Source organism: Poromitra crassiceps, assembly GCF_964638095.1.
Source record: "Poromitra crassiceps genome assembly, chromosome: 1".
Classification (NCBI taxonomy): Eukaryota; Metazoa; Chordata; class Actinopteri; order Beryciformes; family Melamphaidae; genus Poromitra; species Poromitra crassiceps.
Genome location: NC_139623.1, coordinates 45,275,610 through 45,294,178, shown reverse-complemented (window position 1 = coordinate 45,294,178; position 18,569 = coordinate 45,275,610). Strand labels below are relative to the sequence as shown.

Sequence of the window (18,569 nt, the reverse complement as noted above, 5' to 3'; positions counted from 1 at the left end):
CTTTGTGACTGCTAGGTGTCTTTGTGACTGCTGGGTGTTTTTGTGACTGCTAGGCGTTTTTGTGACTGCTAGGTGTCTTTGTGACTGCTAGGTGTTTTTGTGACACGGTGTTTTTATGACTGCTGGGTATTTTTGTGACTGCTAGGTGTTTTTGTGACTGCTAGGTGTCTTTGTGACTGCTAGGTGTTTTTGTGACTGCTAGGTGTCTTTGTTGACTGCTAGGTGTTTTTGTGACTGCTAGGTGTTTTTGTGACTTTGTGACTGTTAGGTGTTTTTGTGACTGCTAGGTGTTTTTGTGACTGCTAGGTGTCTTTGTGACTGTTAGGTGTCTTTGTGACTGTTAGGTGTCTTTGTTGACTGCTAAGTGTTTTTCTGACTGCTAGGTGTCTTTGTGACTGTTAGGTGTTTTTGTGACTGTTAGGTGACTTTGTTGACTGCTAGGTGTTTTTCTGACTGCTAGGTGTCTTTGTGACTGTTAGGTGTTTTTGTGACTGCTAGGTGTTTTTGTGACTGCTAGGTGTTTTTGTGACTGCTAGGTGTCTTTGTGACTGCTGGGTGTTTTTATGACTGCTAGGTGTCTTTGTGACTGTTAGGTGTTTTTGTGACTGTTAGGTGTCTTTGTGACTGTTAGGTGTTTTTCTGACTGCTAGGTGTCTTTGTGACTGTTAGGTGTTTTTGTGACTGCTAGGTGTTTTTGTGACTGCTAGGTGTTTTTGTGACTGCTAGGTGTTTTTGTGACTGCTAGGTGTCTTTGTGACCGCTAGGTGTCTTTGTGACTGCTGGGTGTTTTTGTGACTGCTAGGTGTTTTTGTGACTGCTAGGTGTCTTTGTGACTGCTAGGTGTTTTTGTGACTGCTAGGTGTTTTTGTGACTGCTAGGTGTTTTTGCACCTTGCCCACCTGAATTTCCCTATCTGAGATCATAAAGTTTGCCATGACCTTACCTGTCCTCCAGGCTACATCCTGCAGTACTCAGAGGACAACAGTGAGCAGTGGGGCAACTTCCCCATCAGTCCCAGCGAGCGCTCCTACCGTCTGGAGAACCTCAAGTGCGGCACCTGGTACAAGTTCACCCTCACGGCCCAGAATGCAGTGGGGCCCGGACGCATCAGTGAGATCATTGAGGCAAAGACCCATGGGAAAGGTATGAGCAAACCAGCTGTTATTTAATTACTGCAATTATTTCATATAGAAGTGATCATCAGTTTCCAAAGGATATAATTTTTTGGTATAAAAAAAAATACTTTCCTCGAACAAAGAAGCAAAACTGATACGGTAATAACCACCAGATAGTGTAATGATTGGTCAAAATATAATAAATTGTCCCTCTAAATAGGCAAAAAATGATGATGATGTTCTGAAGACTGTAAAGGACTGTATAGGTTGAGTCTCGGTAGTTAGCTGGCGCTCGCCCCGGGTGGAGGTCTTCGGGTCAGGACACTGTTATCGATGTTCAGGTGAGGGTGTGGTGAAAGGGTGTGCAGAGTCCAGGAATTCAGTTGACTGCTCTTCAGCTTACTGTTCAAGTAGTGTAGTACCATGAGGCGGGTACTCGAATCTCTGTAACTTGGTATCTCACATGTGGCGATGCAGCTGCTGTCAGAATGTCCATGACATCATCAGTGGTCATCGTGACATCATATGATGTTGGAGGTCCATTGCCCTTTGGCATACCCCATACAAATAAGCACCTAGCTGGAACCTTTGTATGTCTTTCCTGATAATGTAATGCATTTTATTATATTATTAAGCAGTTAATGTTGCATTATAATTGGTGCACATTACTACAATATCAGGCAGAATATATTATTACTTATCCAGCAATTTATTACAATTACAGGTGAGGTTTTATTGCAGTTTTGACCCATTTAGAGAAGCATTTGATTCATTTTGTACAACTTATTACATTATCAGTTGCTACAACGCATATTTGCAAGTTTTTCCTTCATCCAGAGTTCATTCATGCTATTTGATTCATACATGTAAGCTTTCCCTCCTTCCTCACAGAGCCGCAGTACGCGAAGGAGCAGGAACTCTTCACCAGCATCAATGCCACCCGGGTCCGGCTCAACCTGATTGGCTGGAACAACGGCGGCTGTCCCATCACCTCCTTCACCCTGGAGTACCGGCCGGTGGACTCGCCCAGCTGGACCACCGCCCAGCGCACCTCCCTGACCAAGAGCTACATCCTGTACGACCTGCAGGAGGCCACCTGGTACGAGCTGCAGATGAAGGTCTACAACAGCGCCGGCTACGCTGAGAAGAGGCTCAAGTTCGCCACACTCAGCTACGATGGCAGTGAGTTGTCCTTAAAATGCAGACAACAAACAACAGACAACAATACTGCTTTCCAATCAGCATCTTTTTCCATGAAATATCTTTGTGGGCCCAGCCACATGCGACTCCACTAGTAGGCAGGGGCGTCATGCAAGCCAACAATCTGAGGGGGCGAACTCTGGCGCTGCCCACAGGGCGGCAAAAAATGTGGGGGGTTGGATGCCAGATTTAGAGGAATATCTAATTTTAAATTAACAGACTGAGCAGGTGTAACCATAAGGCTATTTTCCAAACTGCTCAGCCTCCTGGAAAGATCCATAATCACCAGACTAAGTACATTGCCCAGGCTCAATGGACTTGACAAAAAAGGGAGACCACATGTTTCAAAGCAATGTAACACAATGTTTATTTTGGCTGGTATTGCCTTTTCAGAAGGTAGAAATCTTGCCTCTAGAGCAGGGGTTCCCAACCTTTTTTGTGCCAAGGACTGGTAGATACATGGGAAAAAAAGTTGCGGACCGGTTGTCAATTTGAATGGTTTTAGTTATATATATTTACTCACCAGGTGGCGACAAAGGGTAAATAACAGCCTTTTGTGTTGTACTGTATGTAGCCTATACAGTATTTATGTTTTTGTTTTAACTACAAACATACATAAGCGTAAACTTGAAACTATGTTTCAACTACCATACACAGCCTATAATATTATAGCCTATGTTTATTTTTTTATTTTTTATTTATTTTTATTTATTTTTTTACCTCTCAAAAATCTGAGGGGGCAATTACCCCCTCAGTTACAATGGGCATGACGCTTCTGCTAGTAGGCTAATGTCTGGTACTGTAATGTTTGCTGCAAGATTCACTGGCTGCTGCAGAGGTTGTATAGTGTGATGAGTGACTCCAACTGTTGAAGAACTGGCGATAAAAGACTTACTTTTATAATGCATCCTCACCGAGTCTATCTAGCCGTTATAACTTTAATGCCAGTCTCCACCTCTCTGCCGTTACAACTTTGATGCCAGTCTCCACCTCTCTCTGCCGTTACAACTTTAATGCCAGTCTCCATCTCTCTGCCGTTACAACTTTAATGCCAGTCTCCACCTCTCTCTGCCGTTACAACTTTAATGCCAGTCTCCACCTCTCTCTGCCGTTACAACTTTAATGCCAGTCTCCACCTCTCTCTGCTGTTACAACTTTAATGCCAGTCTCCATCTCTCTCTGCTGTTACAACTTTAATGCCAGTCTCCATCTCTCTCTGCCGTTACAACTTTAATGCCAGTCTCCACCTCTCTCTGCTGTTACAACTTTAATGCCAGTCTCCATCTCTCTCTGCTGTTACAACTTTAATGCCAGTCTCCACCTCTCTCTGCCGTTACAACTTTAATGCCAGTCTCCACCTCTCTCTGCTGTTACAACTTTAATGCCAGTCTCCATCTCTCTCTGCTGTTACAACTTTAATGCCAGTCTCCATCTCTCTCTGCTGTTACAACTTTAATGCCAGTCTCCATCTCTCTCTGCTGTTACAACTTTAATGCCAGTCTCCATCTCTCTGCCGTTACAACTTTGATGCCAGTCTCCATCTCTCTCTGCCGTTACAACTTTGATGCCAGTCTCCACCTCTCTCTGCCGTTACAACGTTGATGCCAGTCTCCATCTCTCTCTGCCGTTACAACTCTCTGCCGTTACAACTTTAATGCCAGTCTCCACCTCTCTCTGCCGTTACAACTTTGATGCCAGTCTCCACCTCTCTCTGCCGTTACAACTTTGATGCCAGTCTCCATCTCTCTCTGCCGTTACAACTTTAATGCCAGTCTCCATCTCTCTCTGCCATTACAACTTTGATGCCAGTCTCCACCTCTCTCTGCCAGCCTTAGATGCAAACGATTGAGGCTTGCTTGATGAATTGGGCCGTAAAAAATGAAATGCATTTTATGCGGACTCCAGCGTCTGTATGCTGACTCCCATACTGCACCACCACAGCACCCACTCCCATACTGCACCACCACAGCACACACCTCCCATACTGTACCACCACAACACACACCTCCCATACTGTACCACCACAGCACACACCTCCTATACTGTACCACCACAGCATGCACCTCCCATACTGCACCACCACAGCATGCACCTCCCATACTGTACCACCACAGCACACACCTCCCATACTGCACCACCACAGCACACACCTCCCATACTGCACCACCACAGCACACACCTCCCATACTGCACCACCACAGCACACACCTCCCATACTGCACCACCACAGCATGCACCTCCCATACTGCACCACCACAGCACACACCTCCCATACTGCACCACCAGAGCACACACCTCCCATACTGCACCACCACAGCATGCACCTCCCATACTGCACCACCACAGCACACACCTCCCATACTGTACCACCACAGCACACACCTCCCATACTGCACCACCACAGCACACACCTCCCATACTGCACCACCACAGCACACACCTCCTATACTGTACCACCACAGCATGCACCTCCCATACTGTACCACCACAACACACACCTCCCATACTGTACCACCACAGCACACACCTCCCATACTGCACCACCACAGCATGCACCTCCCATACTGTACCACCACAGCATGCACCTCCCATACTGCACCACCACAGCATGCACCTCCCATACTGTACCACCACAGCATGCACCTCCCATACTGCACCACCACAGCATGCACCTCCCATACTGCACCACCACAGCACACACCTCCCATACTGCACCACCACAGCATGCACCTCCCATACTGTACCACCACAGCACACACCTCCCATACTGTACCACCACAGCATGCACCTCCCATACTGTACCACCACAGCATGCACCTCCCATACTGTACCACCACAGCATGCACCTCCCATACTGCACCACCACAGCACACACCGGTAGCTCCGGAGCTTCTCCACCACCCCGTTCTGAAGACCCTTTCTCCCCCATCTTGAAACTGTTGCAGAGAAAAATCAGGCTGAGCATTTAGCTGTCAGGGATGAGTTCATTCTCTTTAAGTACTGCTTGGCAGAATGGCACAGGCATCACTGCCAATTCGGCAAAAGGTCAAGTGCTGATGTTAGCATGGTGCAGCAGCTAGCTGATGGTGCCAGATTATATGTGATTTCTATAGGGAAGATGCTCTATAGTTGTTAGCTGCTGAGGGTCTTGCTCTACTTTCACCAGTTGGTGGCTTTCCCTTAGACATGGTTATTACAGTACTTAGTTATTCATTGACACTAATCATTTGGTTGTGTTTTGTGTATTTTCTGGATTCTTACAACAATAATATTCACGCTATTGGCGTTGAAGGCTATTGGATGACGTGAACAAGATGGCTGACAGACAGAAACTTGCGGTGTTTGTTTGCTAGTTTTTAGCCTTTTATTCTGTTTTATATGGGTGCAGTATTCGCTAATACGGTCTCTGCTCCTTTTGGTGTCGGGAATGGCGTCCGTCAGAGGGGACGGCCTGTTCAATCTCTATATGAATGAACTCTCTGTACAGCTCAGCAGCTGCCGAATGGGATATGTGATTGGTAACACCACTGTAAATCACTTTATGTATGCTGATGATTTGGTCATCCTGTCACCAAGGATGACTGGTTTCCAACAGTTGCTGACTATGACTATGGAGTGTCGTTTTGATGTGAAATACAATGCTAAAAAGAGTGTCACTATGATCTGCAGAACAAGAGGTGATAAGGATCTTTCCTTTCCTTCTTTTTATCTGTCTGGGCAGGTGCTGGCAGTTTCCTCTAGAACTAAATATTTGGGTCATATTATAACTGATCAAATGAGTGATGATGATGACATGTACAGACAGAGGCGTGTACTGTATGCTCAAGCTAACATGCTGAGGAAGAAGTTTTATTTTTGCTCAGATGATGTAAAGGTAAACCTGTTTAGAGCCTACTGTATTCCTCTTTATACTGCCCCCTTGTGGGTCAAGTTTAAGCAGGCTAGCATCCAAAAGCTCCAGGTTGCTTATAATGACTGCCTGAGGATCCTTCTTAGGAAGCCAAGGTGTTGCAGCACCAGTGAAATGTTTTGTGGAGCAGGAGTTAGCACCTTTCATGCCCTGCTCAGAAACCTGATGTATAAGTTTATCTGTTGTCTGAATATGTCTCAGAATATGCTGATTATGTTGCTGTCTCAACCCAATCTCAGTGACACTAGATACCCGTCTTCCATCTGGAAACACTGGTACAGTGCCTTATTGTAGAATTGTTGAGTTGCTCTTATTGTGTTGTTTACCTGTTTTATATGTATTGTGTTTTTTTTTTATTGGACCTTGTGTCTGACAAATAAAGTGATGACAAATAAAGTGATGATGATTGTGGTGGCGATTGCATTCAAAGCCTGTGACCTCTGCTCAGGTACCATCGCACCGCTGGTGAAGGCGCCCAATGTGAGCGAGGGCAGCTCCGGGGGCGGCGATGGCCTGAAGATGATGGTGACCATTTCCTGCGTGCTGGTGGGCATCGTTCTCATCTTCATCGGACTGCTGATGCTGCGGAGGAGGAGGAGGGAACAGAGGCTCAAGAGGCTCCGAGGTGAGATGGGAACATTGACACACGGACAGATTTTAGCCTCAACGCTCTCGCATGGACAGCAAATAAAAATGACGTTTTGCCTGTGTTTATTTTGTAGATGCAAAAAGTTTGGCTGAGATGCTCATGAGGTAAGATTGTTCACAACTTCATTGCATATCCATTGTCAAAGACCAATGTCTGCTTGTAATATATCAATAATATTGTTGTCTGGGTAATACTCATTTCTGCAAGAGCGTCATTCCTCTGAGCTCACTTTCCGTGTTCCCCAGTAAAAACACGCGTCCGGCCGAGCCCATTAACAAGCAGCAGCAGACGCTCCGTATGCACATCGACATCCCCAGAGCCCAGCTTCTCATCGAGGAGAGAGACACCATGGAGACTGTTGGTGAGTGTCTGTGCTAGGGGTGTCATGATACTAGAGTTTCTAACTTCCATACTGATACCCAGGAAAATCTCGATACTTGATACCATTTTTGATACCATTGGGGGGGTGACAAACACATCAGGAGGCATACAAATAACAAAGACAGATGGACGGACACGGACAGATGCACGCTTCTCCATCATCTAGGCCTGATAAAACTCATTAAAAACGTTGCACTTACACAGCAGATTACCCCTGCTCTAGTCATCAGCCTATCAGAACACTTTTAGCTTGTTGAGGCAACAGATGCCCACCAATGATAGGGGGGGATCACTAGTATGTTTGATTTGTCATTAAGAGAAAGCACTGGTGGTGGTATTGATACTGTTGCAAATTAGTATTGTATCCATTTCAAATTTTGAGTATCGATAATTATTGATACTATCGATACCTGTTGCAAATGAGTAATATATCGGTTAAAAAAAATGTATCGAGACTTATCGATACTGTTGATACTTTTGACAACTTTAACACATTCAGTGCCAGCGACGCCATATGGCGTCATTAGAAATTTACCGTACAGTGCCAGCGACGCCAAATGGCGTCATAACTCGATTTTTTTTTTTTGACGGGGGGGTGTCGATCTATGCCTCTTACATCGCCTCTTACAATATTCAGAGGTATTGAATGTGTCTAACCTATTTTACAGAACCCTTAGGTGGCGACAGCGCTCTCCAGATGAGAGAACGTGGAGTGAAACACACAGAAGAAGTCATTGGGGGGAAGGAAATCGCATCGCATCCGTCCGTATGCAGCGGCTTCATTGAAGCAACGTTTAGCTGTGCCCCTGCAGCAGCCAATCTGCTATCACAATTGAGCACCTCGATGTCCGCTGCAACAGCCTCCGTGTCCGCTGCAACACATGATCAGCCGTGGATTTGTTATTATTCTCAACTCGAAGCATGGGAGCTGGTACACGCGGCTGTAAAAAAGCAGGATCTAGCTGACTTTTTCAGTGCTGAGCACAGGCAGAGAAAACGAGAAAACAGCAGAGCAGAGAGACACTCCTCCCACAACGGGGGGGGGGGGGGGGAGGAGGAGGGGGGGAGGTGGGCACGCAGAGCCAAGTACACAACACAGACCCAGACAGCAGGACAGGGTTGGCAAACGCAAGCCAGAATATCCGATGCCCACCAGCAGCAAAAGATCAGCAAGAAGCTGCAACCAGCAGCGCATGCAGGCGCCAGCGCTGCTGGTTTCAGCTAAAAATATTATTCTTCCAAACAAAATTCCCTTGCCTTCACTGTTTTATTGAAGGAAATTATTTTTGAGGTGTGACTACATCAGAAAATTAGCTTCAGAGTCAGTGATGTGCTTGAAATGTTTAATTTCACAAAAGGCTCATTATCTCAGCTCGTAGAAAAAAAGCTCTGTTTTTCGTTCGATCAAGCTATCTTCTCCGGCTCATAACTAAAGAACGGAAAATGGGATCAATAAACTTTTTTTTGCAGGTGATAGAAGAGAGTCTCATCGTTATTTGTGCGTGTTCAGTGTTTACATAGTAATTATTAAAGAAATTATATGACTGTTTTAAAATGCATTGCGGCCTATGTGGCACAGCAAGCAACCTTTTGCCCAAGGGCCGTGGCACTGAAAGTGTTAAGCCCCAAACGCACTGGGAGTGAAACTTGACACTTGACGACATTATTCTCACTTTGTTCAGACAGTCTTGCTATAGTGTAGCGTATTTACATGCTTGCTGTATTTAAACTGCCGTGAGATTTGTTTGAGGAGCATAGCGAGACAGACGGGGATGAAAGCGGGCAGAGAGGGAGGGGGGAGCTCAGAGCGCTTTGGTCGCTGCTGGAACCTCATTTGATGCCCCAAAATCGAAACAGGTTCAGAGTAGGGATGGGCATCGAATTTCGAATTTTCGAATAATCGTTGTTATTATCAAGGTCGACTTTTATTATTGAAATTCGAAATTCGAAATTCGAAATTCGAAGAAAAAAAAAAAAAAAAAAAAAAAAATTGAGTGAAATGTTGCATTGTCTCCCCTGATTCTAAGTATAGTCAAATCGCTTGGTTTGAGCAAGTAAAACAATTTTTATAAGCATTTTAAGCAAGGTTTATGGAAAAATGAATGGCGGATGAAATCCCATGAAGAGGGAGAGGGGGTGACTTTGGCACCCCTTTGGCACTCAGACCTGAGCCTACTAAATATTTAATGAACCACTCATGATTGTCAAAACTGTTTTTTATTTTCGAAAATGTCAATGTCATGTAACATGTTCTTTACTTCAGTGGTGCAATGCTTGTTTGAGCTAAAAATCCACAGCAGAAGCTTTTTATATTAATTAATAAAGCCGTAGACTTAGAATCAGGGGAGACAATGCAACATTTCACTCACAAAAAAAAATAAAAAATTTCATTTTTTTTTTTTTTTTACATTTTTTTTTTTTTTTTTCGAATTTCGAATTAAATTCGAATTTGGCCAGCGAATTTCGAATAGTGTTTTTGCTAGAAATGCCCATCCCTAGTTCAGAGTACGGGCATCAAGGCAGTTTGACGCGCGTCAGAACGCTCTTGATGCATGTTCGGCCGTTTAAAACAATGGGTGTACTTCAAAATGCGAGTGTCTGACGCTCCCAGAGCGTTTGGGGCTTTAGTCTGCATACCTGTATGCTATAAGCGTATGCTGTGTTTCTGTTTCAAATTCACAGTCCTGAACTTTTTTTTATGGATCCACTGTCCCTCCAGATGACAGGTCCACTGTGTTACTGACCGATAGCCACGTCAGGTCCACTGTGTTACTGACCAGTGACCAATAACCACGTCAGGTCCACTGTGTTACTGACCGATAACCACGTCAGGTCCACTGTGTTACTGACCGATAACCACGTCAGGTCCACTGTGTTACTGACCGATAACCACGTCAGGTCCACTGTGTTACTGACCGATAACCACGATAGATCCACTGTGTTACTGACCGATAACCACGTCAGGTCCACTGTGTTACTGACCGATAACCACGATAGGTCCACTGTGTTACTGACCGATAACCACGTCAGGTCCACTGTGTTACTGACCGATAACCACGACAGATCCACTGTGTTACTGACCGATAACCACGTCAGGTCCACTGTGTTACTGACCAATAACCATGACAGGTCCACTGTGTTACTGACCGATAACCACGTCAGGTCCACTGTGTTACTGACCGATAACCACGTCAGGTCCACTGTGTTACTGACCAATAACCACGACAGGTCCACTGTGTTACTGACCAATAACCATGACAGGTCCACTGTGTTACTGACCGATAACCACGTCAGGTCCACTGTGTTACTGACCAATAACCATGACAGGTCCACTGTGTTACTGACCGATAACCACGACAGGTCCACTGTGTTACTGACCAATAACCACGACAGGTCCACTGTGTTACTGACCGATAACCACGTCAGGTCCACTGTGTTACTGACCGATAACCACGTCAGGTCCACTGTGTTACTGACCGATTACCATGCCAGATCCACTGTGTTACTGACCGATTACCATGACACATCCACTGTGTTACTGACTGATAACGACTTTGATCCACTGTCCCTCCAGATGACAGGTCCACTGTGTTACTGACCGATAACAACTTTGTCCATCCAGATGACAGGTCCACTGTGTTACTGACCGATAACGACTTTGGGGAGACCCAGAAACAGAAGTCATCCACTGTCACCCACACCGTCCACTACCAGTCCCTGTCCCAGGCCACCGGTCCACTGGTAGACGTGTCCGATGCCAGACCAGGAACCAGTAAGTCCAGTACGGACTCTCTTTTTTTTTTTTTTACTTCATTAGACTTTGAATGTGCGCTTGTGGTTAAAACCCTCTCGTTTTCCCAGGATTTCCCCCTATTCCCACTGATGTGCCTCAGTTTCTCTGTAAGCTACTACATTCTAGATGCACAACTCTTTGGCGCGAATGTTAGTTAATCTTATGAACTGGCACAGTAGCCTAATTTCTGTACTTTCTTGTTACAATTCTGGCCAGTATGATGTGACAGAAGACAGGGGAGGGCTATTTGTCATTATTAGATTGTTTTAGACAGCTGTGTTTCACCATCATTCTCAGTGTGTGTAAAGTCTTTATTCAATATACAATTATCCGTCATGCACTCCCATAAGACGTAATGACGTGATGATGTAGCGTGTAGTGAGATGTAACGTGATGTAGCGTATAGTGACATGTAACCTGATGTAGCGTATAGTGACATGTAACGTGATGTAGCATGTAGTTAGATGTAACGTGATGTAGCATGTAGTTAGATGTAACGTGATGTAGCGTGTAGTGAGATGTAACGTGATGTAGCGTGAAGTGAGATGTAACGTGATGTAGCGTATAGTGACATGTAACGTGATGTAGCGTGTAGTGACATGTAACGTGATGTAGCGTGTAGTGAGATGTAACGTGATGTAGCATGTAGTTAGATGTAACGTGATGTAGCGTGTAGTGAGATGTAACGTGATGTAGCGTGTAGTGAGATGTAACCTGATGTAGCGTGTAGTGACATGTAACGTGATGTAGCATGTAGTTAGATGTAACGTGATGTAGCGTGTAGTGAGATGTAACGTGATGTAGCGTGAAGTGAGATGTAACGTGATGTAGCGTATAGTGACATGTAACGTGATGTAGCGTGAAGTGAGATGTAACGTGATGTAGCGTGTAGTGACATGTAACGTGATGTAGCGTGTAGTGACATGTAACGTGATGTAGCGTATAGTGACATGTAACGTGATGTAGCGTGAAGTGAGATGTAACGTGATGTAGCGTATAGTGACATGTAACGTGATGTAGCGTGAAGTGAGATGTAACGTGATGTAGCGTGTAGTGACATGTAACGTGATGTAGCGTGTAGTGACATGTAACGTGATGTAGCGTATAGTGACATGTAACGTGATGTAGCGTGAAGTGAGATGTAACGTGATGTAGCGTGTAGTGACATGTAACGTGATGTAGCGTGTAGTGACATGTAACGTGATGTAGCGTATAGTGAGATGTAACGTGATGTAGCGTGTAGTGAGATGTAACGTGATGTAGCGTGTAGTGAGATGTAACGTGATGTAGCGTGTAGTGAGATGTAACGTGATGTAGCGTGTAGTGAGATGTAACGTGATGTAGCGTGTAGTGAGATGTAGCGTGATGTAGCGTGTAGTGACATGTAACGTGATGTAGGCATCATTTTTTTCCCCCAAACTCAATATCACTCACTGTTGTTAATCACAAACTACCAAGTCCTTGCATTACAAAATGTTTAATGAGAATGGGAGAATTAAAATAGAATATTACTATAGGTGAGTTCAAATTGGATTTATCATTATAATAGAGCAAATATCAAGCAAACCACTCTAAATGTATTTGAAAGCATAGCAAACCAATTTGTCATTGACCAAATAATAATATATTGTCAGTCTTAAGCTCCACTTGTCCCCCAAAGTTAAGTTGCATTTTGGTGGCAACTGATATGAGATTTCAATTATTAAATTATGGGAGCTTAACCGGTGTGCGGACATTCATTCTCTCCAACTGATATGAGATGCCATAGGCTTTAGTGGAATGACTGAAACCTGTGTGGTCTGCATTAACGTTAGCTCCATCCTTCTCCTAACTACTGTATGCCCAGACCCCACAGCCCGCCGCACGGCCAAAGCCGGCCCGGCCGCCCGCAACCGATACGCCAGCCAGTGGACCCTGAACCGCCCGCATCCGCCTGTCTCCGCCCACACGCTCAGCACGGACTGGAGGCTGCCCACGCCCAGAGTCGCAGGCTCTGTTGACAAGGAGAGCGACAGCTACAGCGTTAGCCCATCTCAGGATACAGGTAAACATCACGCCAGGCAGGCAAATACCGGCTAGAACAACGTAACGCTACCCTTAATCTCTAACCACAATTCAAATATCAGCTGTCTTACAACGTTAACAAAGCCATGCCCTAACCATGTCAGGGTTCCCCACCACCGGTCCTGGAAATCCTTGAATGCGTTTGAATTTGAGAAAGAAAAAAAATCAAGGCCTTGAAAGATTTTGAAAATAGACATTTATAGACATGGGTCGTTGAAAGTGATGGCATTTTTGTTTTGTGCAAGAATATAAGTTATTTTGATTTTATGTTTTTAGTTGTGTTAAGAGCACATTTGAAATGTGTTCACACATTGAAGCCTCTCTCTCTTTTTGTTGTCTGTGAGCTTCTGTAAAGCCTGCTAGTTCTCATAAACATTCTCATTGTTGTAACAGTAATTAGCCTTGATGGATGTCTCAAACCATGCCATGTTGGCTCCTTGAATTTGAGGGAATTGGGCCTGGAAAAGTCCTCTACAAGTCCTTGAATTTGATGTTTAAGAAGGTGTGGGAACCCTGCATGCTGCTACTAACTCTCTTCACGCTCACTCTCCCCGCTAACCCCCCCCCCCCCCCCCCCCCGGGCCCACGTGCAGACCGCGCGCGGAGCAGCATGGTTTCGACCGAGAGCGCCTCGTCCACCTACGAGGAGCTGGCCCGGGCCTACGAGCACGCCAAGATGGAGGAGCAGCTACGCCACGCCAAGTTCACCATCACCGAGTGCTTCATCTCGGACACATCCTCGGAGCAGATGACGGCCGGCACCAACGACTACACCGACAGCCTGACCTCCAGCACGCCGTCCGAGTCGGGCATCTGCCGCTTCACCGCCTCCCCGCCCAAGCCTCAGGACGTCAGCCGAGTCATGAACATGGCCGTGCCCAAGGCCCACAGACCGGGTGAGGCCCGCGTCGCCGAGGAGCGCCACGGCTCTCGTCTCGGCACAACGCCGCACTAAGCACCGCGTTACAGCCGGCCTCGTTATGATGCTGATAACACTTAATCCCTCAGCTTCAATATCCAGTCTAATGCTGCTAACCAACACTGTACCTAACTTAATTTAACTTAACTTAACCCTGTAGGTGATTGCTTCAGTCAGGTCCATCTTTTCAGAGATGCTACTGGACAATTCATTAGGACAGCCAGCCTAAAATAAAGTTCACATATGATATTCCTAAAAAAATGACATGACTCAATTCATCAGGGTTCGACTTTTGCTTTTATATCGTGCTGATATTGGCCTTTTAGGAATTATTATTGGTTTTTGGCCATTTCATTCATTGCTGATGATGGAGCTTCCCCCCTGATCATAGCTACATAAAAACTCTAAAGACTAAGGGCATTTTCACACATAATTCGCTTGTTTGCTTTGTTGCGATTCAGGGGCTAAAATGTTACAATTGTTGCATTTGTCCCTTGGTTCGTTTGTGTTCACACAACCAAAAATCAAACAGTCCACATGGGGTCGCCAAACCTCCCGGATTGGCCAGAAGACTCTGGTAATTCCCAGCAGGCGCGGACTGCATAATTGGGCGCTTCGGGCAGATGCCTGGTGGCCTGGCCTGGCATGGCCTGCAATTTATTATTATTATTTTTTTTTTGTGCAGGCCAGGCACTGAACAGCAGGCCAGTATGTATAAGTGTTCCTAGTTCCGCAGATTGCAGGCAGGCAGGCTGCAGGCAGCCAGGCAGGGAGGAATGAGTTAACTTTTCAGTCAGAAGCTGCTGAGACCCCAGCGTGGGTGGGCGGGGCTTGCTGTTCAATGGTGCCAAAATGAAGAAGAAAAGAGGTGCAGAGAGGTGGAAAGCAAGGAGCCTATGTTGTGTCTTGGCCTAAACTACAATATCAGTGGTAGACAATTGTCTATTGCCTCTAGAATATTTGAGAGAAATGTATTTATTTATTTATTTATTTATTTATTTATTTATTTATTTATTTATTTATTTATTTATTTATTTATTTATTTATTTATTTATTTATATTAGGCTATATAAAAAATCCCATTGATCAAATGTAAACAGTAATGGCTAAACTGAAAGTATGGGCTGGATTGCTTTTGGGGTTTTCTTCATAAAAGTGGAGAAGGAGGCAGAAAGTGCTCCTGCAGAGCTGGAGGTGGTGTTGAACTTATCAGAATCAGGAACCTCCAGGTAGGCTACAATTTCAGAGCATAAAGTGAAACATGTAGGCTATATGCTTATTGCTTTCACATTAATGTGCTTTATGGGATTATCAGTAGGACTGCACAATATAGTTTAAAGTGGAGATCAAGCAGTTACATTTTTTGGTATTTGCATTCAATCTCAGACACGTCAAGACAGGACACTGCACTCTTCCTTAAATTAAGTTTGCTGTGAAGCTTTTGTACAGAGGCATGTTTTTGTTTTTACGTCTTCATATTATACTTGCAGTTATCTAGGCAATGTTGAATTATATTAGTGAACAAATAGGTAACATAACATGTAACATCACGTTAGCATTATATTCACCAAATCTTGCTTCAAACGGCCCAAATGTTTCGCCGGCGGCATGTGTGTCCGCATGTGTTGACCTGGCCTGCATGGTATCTAATGCCCGGCCTGAATTATGGTCCCAGTCCGCCCCTGATTCCCAGAGATTTTTCGGATGTCTATAACAATTTATTTTGACGGTGTGAATACAGGTGTGAATACAGTGTGAATACAGTACTGTACATCCTAACCCTAAAATAATTAGTTTAGCTTTCAGTGATGTTTGATGATGGGAGGAAACACTGAATGCTTGGATTTTTTGGGGCATGAAATTGTCAAATTTAAAGATATTGAATATCAGTTATAGGCAGCTTCAGTCTAAAAATGTTATCGGCTTACACAAACCTATATTGGTCGAACCCTACAATGATTTGAAAATGACAACTCATGACTCAACTCTTTCTCAAAGTAAGAGCCAAGACAGTTAAAAAAAAACATGTTATGTTTAGGTCCACCTGAATGAGCCTCGCTGTATATTACTGCTAACAGCTCTAAACCAGACAATATCCACAAAATCACCTTGGCTGCAGCATCCAACAGTATCTTACTGTCAGTGAGTAGATCCTAAAGATTTCATGTGATGGTATCACAAACGAAACCCCCAGGCCAAGCAAAGCACAATGCAGGGTTTTTATAAATCAACCTTTCTAAATAATGTCATAATTGATCATTAATTTTCCAGAATCTATTCACAGATGCCAGTGGTTGCTGGAGGGATTTGTGTTCATTGGGTAAATAATAGTAATAATAATAGTACTGGATCAAAGTGACAGAAGAGCAACGGCTGTGCTTGCTAAGTGGCACATGCAACATGTGAAAAAGAGATATGCTGCTAAACCATGATATAACTACACATCTAATCAAACTCAGTCTTGATAGAGTTTGCATATTTAAATTAACTGCTGTGCCGTCTTCAGATCAGTGACATCGCTTATTAATATTTAAGATAAATCTCTCTTCCAGTAAGTGTAATGGAGCCAGAAGGTGATAGAGGATGAGAGTAAAATGTTACTGCTGAATTAGATGTCGCTCAAGGTCAGTGTCAGGAGTCAGCACACAGGAAGACAGCAGCATGTCTGTGAAGGTCAGTGTCAGGAGTCAGCACATAGGAAGACAGCAGCATGTCTGTGTCAGTGTCAGGAGTCAGCACACAGGAAGACAGCAGCATGTCTGTGTCAAGGTCAGTGTCAGGAGTCAGCACACAGGAAGACAGCAGCATGTCTGTGAAGGTCAGTGTCAGGAGTCAGCACATAGGAAGACAGCAGCATGTCTGTGTCAAGGTCAGTGTCAGGAGTCAGCACATAGGAAGACAGCAGCATGTCTGTGAAGGTCAGTGTCAGGAGTCAGCACACAGGAAGACAGCAGCATGTCTGTGAAGGTCAGTGTCAGGAGTCAGCACACAGGAAGACAGCAGCATGTATGTGTCAAGGTCAGTGTCAGGAGTCAGCACACAGGAAGACGGCAGCATGTCTGTGTCAAGGTCACTGTCAGGAGTCAGCACACAGGAAGACAGCAGCATGTCTATGAAGGTCAGTGTCAGGAGTCAGCACACAGGAAGACAGCAGCATGTCTGTGCGCCTAGACAGCCTAGACATTTTGTTGGGTCAACTGTTGGACTTGGGGACGACTTTGTTGGGTTTATATACGTATGTACGCTCAGGGAAGCAGTCTGTTGAGCTTCCACTGATCATGTTTCTAAAATTGAAACTAAACAAACCTGTAACAATCTGACGACCAATTCCCTCCATATGTTCTCTCCCTGAACTCACCCTGACCTCCCCCTCTTCTCCGTCCTGCAGGGGGCGAGTTGGTTCACCTTCCTCCGTACCTGCGCATGGACTTCCTGCTGAACCGAGGCATGTCGTGCTCGGGGTCGTCCAGGGGGACGGCCAGTGGGGAGGGGGCGGCGATGGGCCAGGCGTGTCTGGAGCCGCAGAAGAGTCGCTCGCTGAAGCGGCCCTCGCGCATGGCACCCCCCACACCCACAGAGGCCCCTCAGGCCAGCAGGGACCCAGTGGCCCAGTGGCAGCCTGGCTCGGCCGCCACGCTGCCCCACAGAGAGGGCTCAGAGCTGGCCCAGGCCGCAAAGCTCAGCACCTCCCAGGAGTCTCTGCTGGACTCGCGGGGACATCTCAAACAGAGCAGCAACCCATACGCAAAGTCCTACACGCTGGTATAACAGCAGGGGGTGTCGAGGGCAGGACTCACTCTAAACTCACTCTAAACACTGGACTTAACACTCAAGTGCAGTAAACTGACTTTCACCACGCAGTTCTGTATATACGTCCCCATCCTCCAAGGACGGGGTCACTTTTACTAATCTCCTTTAATTTATTTTAGAGCTTTCTTTCATCTCTTGTTTGTTTTCTGTTTTTCACTTGAGACAAATTCACTCATGGGAAATGACTCCAGGTGGAGTGTTGAAATGACTCCCGCTGGAGCTTTGCCAAACTAATTGAGTAATTGAGTAACGAGGGAGCATTATTTATTCTTGATTCTTGTTAATTCTTAATAATTAATCAGTGATTATTAATTGTTAGTTGTCAGCTATTAATGATTATTAATGATTGATTACCAAATGATCAATTAGTATCATTACTACACTTTTTTCGTACGAACCCGGACATCTTTTTTTTCCCCCCTTTTTTTTTCCAGAGTGGAAGATGACGATTTGGAGTAATTCTTTTCCTATGGAATATCCTTCTGAAACACTGAATGAAACTTGGGAGAAATCTTTGAATGAAAGCAATTGACACCAGTCCAAACTTTTCAGCTGCTCTCAAATTGTTACTTTTTTGAAGAAAAAAAAATCTATTTCCTATGGATGCATGGGGACTGACCAATTAAAAGACAATGAGGATTACCATCACGGCTGGACGAGCCCAGTCGAGCATTTTGTCACACTATGAAATGATCCAATGTGAAGATTTATTATTCTTATTACTATAA

At 45.0% G+C, this 18,569-nt stretch overlaps 1 protein-coding gene across 2 annotated transcripts in view; it reads left to right on the top strand.

The window, feature by feature from the left end:
* The window catches only part of LOC310786774 (cell adhesion molecule DSCAM-like), a gene marked incomplete at both ends in the record, with an annotated part of 256,515 nt that extends 238,716 nt beyond the window's left edge, over positions 1-17,799 (top strand). The window contains 9 exons of one of the 2 annotated variants that reach the window (XM_083648066.1): positions 955-1,143; positions 2,007-2,297; positions 6,674-6,850; positions 6,948-6,978; positions 7,120-7,235; positions 10,878-11,027; positions 12,895-13,092; positions 13,706-14,008; positions 17,420-17,799. In XM_083648066.1, the coding sequence (XP_083504192.1) occupies positions 955-1,143; positions 2,007-2,297; positions 6,674-6,850; positions 6,948-6,978; positions 7,120-7,235; positions 10,878-11,027; positions 12,895-13,092; positions 13,706-14,008; positions 17,420-17,799 (1,835 nt within the window). Of the gene's footprint in view, positions 1-954; positions 1,144-2,006; positions 2,298-6,673; positions 6,851-6,947; positions 6,979-7,119; positions 7,236-10,877; positions 11,037-12,894; positions 13,093-13,705; positions 14,009-17,419 lie in introns of both variants that reach the window. The other variant, XM_083648065.1, reaches the window with a different exon arrangement.
* Between the last annotated feature and the right edge of the window lie 770 nt (positions 17,800-18,569).